The sequence below is a fragment of the Tripterygium wilfordii genome, chromosome 17 (assembly GCF_013401445.1).
Source record: "Tripterygium wilfordii isolate XIE 37 chromosome 17, ASM1340144v1, whole genome shotgun sequence".
Lineage (NCBI taxonomy): Eukaryota > Viridiplantae > Streptophyta > Magnoliopsida > Celastrales > Celastraceae > Tripterygium > Tripterygium wilfordii.
In genome coordinates, this window is record NC_052248.1 from 11,556,120 (window position 1) to 11,564,154 (window position 8,035).

The 8,035-nt window shown below is 36.7% G+C and overlaps 1 protein-coding gene across 2 annotated transcripts; it reads right to left on the minus strand.

The window, feature by feature from the left end:
- Nucleotides 1-358: 358 nt before the first annotated feature.
- LOC119982522 (CBL-interacting serine/threonine-protein kinase 9-like) lies at nt 359-7,440 on the minus strand. Of its 2 annotated transcripts, XM_038825956.1 has the most exons (15): nt 7,088-7,439; nt 6,482-6,544; nt 5,289-5,360; nt 5,024-5,131; nt 4,818-4,898; nt 3,710-3,763; nt 3,504-3,629; nt 3,340-3,429; nt 3,032-3,154; nt 2,668-2,775; nt 2,116-2,232; nt 1,909-1,965; nt 1,010-1,084; nt 763-833; nt 359-663 (listed from the first exon to the last, which is right to left on the minus strand). In XM_038825956.1, exons 1-14 carry the CDS (start codon nt 7,262-7,264, stop codon nt 765-767), a joined length of 1,320 nt encoding a protein of 439 aa, XP_038681884.1. In that variant the 5' UTR covers nt 7,265-7,439; the 3' UTR covers nt 359-663; nt 763-764. The 2 variants fall into 2 exon arrangements, with proteins under 2 accessions (XP_038681884.1, XP_038681885.1); XM_038825957.1 differs by having other exon boundaries at nt 359-833; nt 7,088-7,440.
- Nucleotides 7,441-8,035: the final 595 nt, after the last annotated feature.

Consider the following 8,035-nt stretch of genomic DNA (forward strand, 5'->3'; position numbering starts at 1 on the left):
CCCTTGATTTGCAGGAGTTAGGACCATCCACCACCACAGGTCACAAAAGAATTGTTGTGTGAGCAAAGGATCGGCATGGCAACATCAATGTTTTCTCATTGTAGCAACTGACCAGAAACTGAGCAATTAAAGATCAAATGGGGACATTCCTGGATCAGTTGCTATCACCATTTTTAATGGTTTGATGGCTGCAGATCCTTTCATAAAAATCTCTCTTCTATGACTCTAATTTGAGCTAAACACATCTTAATATCCAGCACAAAGAAATAGTCAGCTGGACAAGACCTGGTTCAATTTGTTCTCTCTAGTTTGAGCTAAACATATGTCAAGGCTAAATTAGCGACTCGACTCGACCACATTTGCACAAAGTATCTCTTCTTTTATTTATTCATAAGAAGAATGATTTATCCCGCTGAAAGGCGGAATCAAGGACAAAATCTATAAAATACTTGAACTGAATCTCTGCGCAAAAAAACAATGGGTTCAGCTCAAGAACTGTAGAAAGTACAAAAATTGGAGAACTTAAAAGGGGAGCATGGGAAATGTAACCATGTCTACACTTTGGAGGGCTTGAATTTCTTCCTCCTCGCATCGCCATGAGCTTGCTTCAAGCCAGGCCAACCGACTTTAACATATTATACAATCTTCATATTCACATGTCCACTGGATCACGGTGAAAAGGATCAACTAAGTAAAGAACTGGACCAAATGGGACAGCTTCTATTATGACAGGCACAATAAGGCAAAGAGAGAGAGAATCACCTCTATTCTTCGCGTTTTTCTTCTGATTTCCAGACAATATCTTTTAGTCCTGATGAAAAACTCTGGTAGAACTGCCACATGTTCAAAGAAATGGGATACCAAAAGCATTAGTTTAAACTTGAAGGAAGAGAGATTTTCCAACGATTCTTTGCTTTTAAGACCATCATGACTAAAATATTTGGTTACTTTCATTCCAACATTTTTTCCCAACAATCAAATGAAGAAAAATGTGAGTTTATTGACATGCCTTGTGGAACTCCAGTGTGTCACCACCTGTTTTTCGGAGCTCTACCATGTGTAAGGAGGGAGCCACCTCAAACACCTGGAGCAGGAAAAACAATCAATTAATTGCCCGAAAAATAGCAGATATCCAATCATTCAAACAAAAAGGCACCGTCTGGACTAAGCAGACTCCCTATTATTTAACAGACTAAATAAACAAGGCTTCAGATTTGTCACTAAGGCCTAGTAAAATTGGCTTCCTGAATATTGTTCATGAGTTGGGAAAAAACCAATGGATTCAAGTATGGTTTGATAACCACTTGCCAACGAACACTTCACACTTCACACATGTAGCGGAGGCATTTTCATCCATCATATGTGGCCACTGTAAATATACTCTTATGGGATCAAAATATAAGGATGAGAACTATGAATCAGATCGTATATCTTTAAAGCAATTACATGTCAGTAGTTTAAGCTATAAGATGCCCCTTCCCATTTAAATTACTTTCATCTTACCTTCCATGTAAGATTAAGGAACATATCAAATTTCTGTTTTAGTGAAAGACACACTGGTATCATAGCCTTTACGGTGCAGTAAAATGGGGATTATCATCCTTTCAGGATCAGTGTGTCACCCACCAATAGCTTGTCTAATAACTATTCCTGTTTCCACAAATTACATGATATATACATGTGTATATATACATATATGATCATTTACCAATCCAAACTCATGAGGGTTGTGATACCTAGACCCTGGGGTCCGAAAAGTGTATCCCAACAGTGAGTTGGATGAGGCCAGAAATAAGTAAACCAGGTATTTTCTTGATAGCATAAAAATAAATTTATATATATTCTTCTAATTCCATTGAGAAAGAACTCAAGTGATCCTATATCACCCATGGGACAATATGCATTTACCTCGGTTGCCACAGCAAGCTGGCCCTTCCTCCCAGTTTTGTCACCTTTCAGTTTCATCTGCAATGTTTTAAAATCAACAAGCCATACAATTTGAAATGACAACTTTTAGGCATGAAAACTGCCAGTTTAGAAATTGGTAAAAAGTAGGCCATATCTCAAATCAAGAAAAGTAACATGAGCAACAGGAAAGAAAGACAAAATCATTACCTTGTAGTCACGCTTGCACACATTAAAGCCCAGAGGCTTCGCAGTTTCCTCAATCCTGGACATGATTTCATTTGCTGGAGATTGAGAAGTAAAACGTGTTTCTCTCTTCACAAGGCCCTAAAGTATGACATTGATAATATCCAAACAGGAGAGTATATTAGACAGCAATAGCAAAATTTAAACTAGTTGAAATAGTAAGGGCAGATCCAGGTCAAAAGTATTACAAAGCAAATGACTTGTTTAACTATCGATTATCTATATCCAAATGGCTCTTTTTCCTTCCGAGAGATCATGGGGTTATGTTAAGTTTTTGAAAGAGGGGGGAATCGAATGTTGCACCTCATGCAAGATGATATGGAATAGGCCAAAAGGCATGAGTTTGATTAAACAATATCAACCTATCAATCCCTCTGTACTGTAATGACACACCTTTGGCTTTTTCAATCAACGTTACAAACTTTTCAAAAATGATATGATAATTCATTTGTGTGGAAGCATAAATTAACAAGAAAAAGTGGAAACAGTAGAAAACATAATAAAAATGAGACATACTTCTTGCTTCTCAAATAAATTGTCCAGACTGAATCCTGGTGATCTAGAAATAAGCTCAAATGCATTCATGGTTACTGGTTTTTCTTTCCTTTCTGTGACAAGATATTCCTGCAAGATCAACAAAGACATGAAGGAGCAAATAAAATTGTTCTCACATTACATTCCTGTATCAAGTAAACAATGCTGCAAATTTACAATCCCATGGGACAATCCAAAACAATAATTCCCAATGTCAAACTCAACTTATTAGCAGTGGTTAAGATATACCATTGAAGCCCCACACAATAAATGTCACTTGTAGATCATTCAAAATGATATTCTCAGAAAAGGGAAATATAGCAGACAAGCTTTTAATATGACTCACCTTTGAGTCATTGAAAACAGCATCTACATCATCAAGATTTACATCCTCTTCCTGATCAAAACATGGTGGCTTGTAACCTTTCTTGAACCATTCATCTACCAATATTTCAGGAATAGTTATCCGCTGCAGAAAAAGCAACCACAATTTTAACAACAAAATGCATGCAGTTTTGGAAAATGAAGCAAGTTCAAATTTTCCTTTGCATATGTTCATCTGATAGCACTTCGATGATGAATACAGAACCAGATAGGAAATAAATAGCTTTAACAGTAAAGGATAAGTAGCTTTAACAGGGAAGGATAGCTCACAGTAAGAGGATTTGGGTCCAGAATTCGCTTTATCAAATTCTTTGCACCAGCCGAAAACCATGATGGACAAGAGAAGTCAGCTTTGCAGATCTGAAAATTGATTTGACAAACTTAATGTGATATTCATCATCAGGCGAAAAGGAAACAAATATAGTGATACTTACTTTTCTATACAAAGCCATGAGATTTGCCTCATCGAAAGGCAAGTACCCAGCCATAAGTACAAAGAGAATGACCCCGCAAGACCAAATATCAGAAGATGTACCATCATAACCTTTATCATTGAGCACCTGAACAGAAAATATCATGAGCAAAGAAAACACATATAGACATATAGTTGAATAATTATATCCAATCTCCATGGTTTTACCTCAGGAGCAACATAATTTGGAGTTCCACAGGCAGTATGAAGAAGCCCATCTTCCTATATAACAAGGACATTACCCTGTCAGCATTTATTGCATACAATTCCAAAAAGTTTCTTCGTATTTCCTTTGAATAGGAAGCATAGTCCATAGTCCATACTTCCATACTTCCTTAAAAAAGGAGGTAGCCTCATATACACGTGATACATACAGTATAATATTTGAAAAAGGCAGATAACATCTAAAACTAACACGAACTTAGAAGTGTTTTCCTTGATTAACCATTGAGGATTCAGTCAAAGAAACCCAAACCAATTTAAGTAAAATACCCAACAAATACTCGGGAAATTTAACAAAAGCTATATCATTAGAGCTTTTGAATGACAAGAGAAAGACGTAGCTCTAACAGCTTGTCCCTGCACAGAGAAGGCTTTACGCCATAATCATATCACTAGACACTTACAGCAGTATATATAGTCAAATCCCCCTCTTTACAAAACCGTGATAAGATTCAATATTTCAATGTCATTGCATACATCTTGCTATGATTACCTGTATTGGTTATGTGATATACAAACGTAAAAGAAATAGACCAAGTAAAACCTGATAGAAATTGACATAAATTATTATAACTCTTATCAGACTATTACCTAAGGTCCGTAACCCACCAAAATGTGCAACTTGCTAGCAGCCATTGTGCTGAGTTAGCAGAGAATGAAAATAGGAAGATACAGAAAATGCTTCTGAAACAGGGAATGGGAAAAAAGAAATCAAACCATGCTAGAAATGGGGCAGGCAGAGTAACACTGTAACAGAAACATGGTCCTACTGAAAAATTCCTTTCATGGAGAGGACCACATTTTGGTCTACATTTACTGTATAAGTCATAACTAACTTGTTTAACGGCATATAATGGAAACACGGATGTGCTAAAAAATTCCTCTCAAAAGTAACACGCCATTTGGTTATGCATTCACCGTTTAATGGGTAAGTAAAGTTGTAGAGAATACTTCTACAACCACAACACAGTTTCTTTAAATAAAACTGCCCCAGCAAAGCTATAATTATACAATATGAACTTCAAGGATTCTAGCAATTAATAATAGTCCTTACCCGTACTTGCTTTGACAATGCACTCAACCCGAAATCTGAGACTTTAAGAATACCATATGAGTCAAGAAGAAGGTTCTCAGGCTGCAAAAAATATATTTGAAAATGAATGATAAATTAGGTTCTCCCTTGCATTAGTTACCCAGTGATCCAGATTCATTGCTGGAAAATCCCTCAAGTCATAGACACTTCAAAAGAATTCGTCAAACCTTCAGATCTCTATGGTAAACGCCTCTACTGTGACAATAATCCACAGCATTTATAAGCTGCTGGAAATATCTCCTGGCTTCATCTTCTCGTAGTCTCCCATGGTTGGCCTAAGATCAAAGACGAAATAAGAAACTTTTGCATACAACTATGAACGTTGTTAAACAGACATATTCGAACACATCAACAATTACGTATGTTGGTGTAAGAAACCTAATAATTTGTACTGTAGGATACCGAATCATGTGATCTCAAAATATATCTTACAATTTTGTCAAATAGCTCGCCTCCGTCCACGAATTCGAGAACAATGTAGATCTTCCTCTTGCTAGCCAGAACCTGGGCAGCACAAAAACCAACTAAACATAAAAATAAGTTGAAAAAAAAGAGTGTATAGTGTATTTTGATGGGCTGAAGTGGCTGAATTTTATTTATGATGTCAAGCATGTATTTTTCTTCTTCTTTTTTAAAACTTTTGATGGACAACAATTTCCTGAAAAAACAAACGGGACCTGCTAAATTACGTTGGACGTATTTGATAGAAGTGCCAAAAGAATTAGTCATTAAAAGAAAAAGGAAAACCCACACACATCTACGACTACGAGAAATAAGTGTAACCACAATTTCCGTGAGATACTCAGGCTTTGCTAATGATAGAAGCCAACATCTGTGAATAAAATAAGACAATTTCCGTGACCTAATCTTACTAGCAGAGTGGTCAATACCCCCAAACCTAACCACAAGTTCCACAAACACAGATAAGCACCACAAACTATGCATACTTACTGCATGTCAACAATGGCAATACTCCTCCCCAAACAGAGAGAATAACTGCACCAAACCTACAAAAAGTAACCGGCAGCTTTACAGGAAATGATTTTACTGTGTGCTGTCTTCACTCCACATTTAAGACCAACTCCACCATCCACACAAAGATGGAAGCAACGACTTACATGGAAACAAATGAAAACAGTTAACTACTCTGTGGAACTAATTTAAGTTTAGAAATAAATGTAATATACATATAATTTCACCCTGTAGCATTGCAGATTGAAGCTCGTAACGGTGGCTGCATGATTTTCTATTTGAATGTACTAAATCTATGGCATATGATGAAAGCTTTCTATTATTTGCGCAAAAAAGGATAAGAAGTCTCCAGGAAAACTGGCAAAGTCCCTTATAACTTGATTAGAAGACAACATGAGTCGAAGCATAAACATTTAGGCGGTATGCCCGAGTATATATCTATTGATGATACTTCATCGTCACAGTATTTTTAGCAGTGTAAAATTCCCTTTTAGTGCATGCACAGAGCAAAGAGTATTCAGTTCATTTAACTCAACATAGAAATATAGACTAAATAGCATACATCAGTGATTACGCGGTAATATTATAATTACTGTAGAACACTGTGCTTATATCTTAGAATTTACGATGCTATTTTCAGAAATAAATGATACCTCAATAATTTTGATGACGTTCGGATGTTTAATCAGCTTCATAGTTGAGATTTCTCCCTTAATCTGCCATCATAGAAACAATAAATCATAAGTCAAGTCATAACTGATTCACTACAGCCAATCAGCATTAATCCGTGTCACAATCAAATCCTTTATCCCAAACAAGTTAGCTACAGCAATCAAATTGAGAAATTAGTAAGAATACAATTTATATCAGTAATAATATAAATCCTTTAAAATGTCAAAAATTAGAAAAAAGGTAGATATGGATACGCTCCACAACTGATAAATAACTGCACCTATACTGTACAGTTCTATACTAATTTAGACGTTTTTTTTAATTGACAACAAAGTGACTGAGCATATTCAAAAAGGTAACAAATCGAATTGGAAACACAAGAATTGAAATTATGCGAGTAGAATCCACCAGAATATCCAAGTCCAACGTGATAGATTCAGAATACATAACGAGCGGACAGAAAATCAGCTTTAAAAAATCATTCGATTACGAAAAACAAAACCAATCCTTTATTGTTGCCAGTTTCTGAGGTGAATGAACCTCATACATGCATTTATACGAATAAATAGAGGTATATGTAACAATACCTGCTCGACCATCTTGTGGCGGAGGACCTGATCACGATCGAGGATTTTAATGGCAACGAAATCGCCGGTGTCAACATTCTTGGCGAACTTGACCTTGGCAAAGCTACCCTCACCAATGGTTTTCCCTATCTCGTATTTCCCTACGCGTGTCCTCACTGGTGGCACCTTCGCGCTCATTCTCTCGTCCTCCGATCAAGATCCGAGTAATTCGTATGTCCTCGCCGATACCGCTGCTCGTGAAATTGAATTTCTTCACAAAAATTCGTACATTAATGCTTGAAAGAGAAGAGGAGGGAAGAGGGTTATTTCAAGGGACGAGAGGAGGGAGAGACACGGGCCCCACACCCAATCACGACGAAACCGTGGCGTTTCCGTGTCTGCCCTTAGTAGTTATTTCCTTCCTTTCCATGTACGGATAGGACAGAGATATTCTTTTAAACCACATTGACCAACTACTCCCCACTCAATTAAACAATCGACGTGGACAAGCAAGGGTCATTCTGTCATTGCACATAACGTCCTGTCATTATGTGCATAATAATAATTATAAGACATGTGGGGCAGCAATTCTTTAATAATTGAGACGATCCAAAGAATATTGAAGTGATTTGGGATTGGGAATTGGTTGACGCGATGACTTCCGTGCAAATGCTTTTCATCAAGTATCATGCAAAGAATCAGTTAGTCATTATGATAAGAATTTTAGCAGTTATCTCAACGATTGAATTGTATGTACATAATTTTATTATATGTATATGATATAAGATATAGGGAGTACGAATTTTTCTGAAATCTTATGCGTGTAATCAAACAATTGGAATACTAATTAGTGAGATCGTTTTCAGGATTGGCAGTTTTGTCAGATGCGCAGCCGCAGCTTATCCTCTACTTGTGGTGCAACTTTGCTCACACATTTTTTTAATGGACAGAATTTTGTCCGGGTACGCT

Bases quoted from the DNA above. Each gene is read 5' to 3' on its own strand.
- LOC119982522 (XM_038825957.1), bottom strand. From the start codon at position 7,264: ATGAGCGCGAAGGTGCCACCAGTGAGGACACGCGTAGGGAAATACGAG. The intron at 5,132-5,288 runs GTAAGATATATT...CTTTGATCTTAG, and splicing joins GCGAGCTATTTGACAAAATT to GCCAACCATGGGAGACTACG. The intron at 3,764-4,817 runs GTAAGGACTATT...CTTGTTATATAG, and splicing joins CATTGTCAAAGCAAGTACGG to GAAGATGGGCTTCTTCATAC.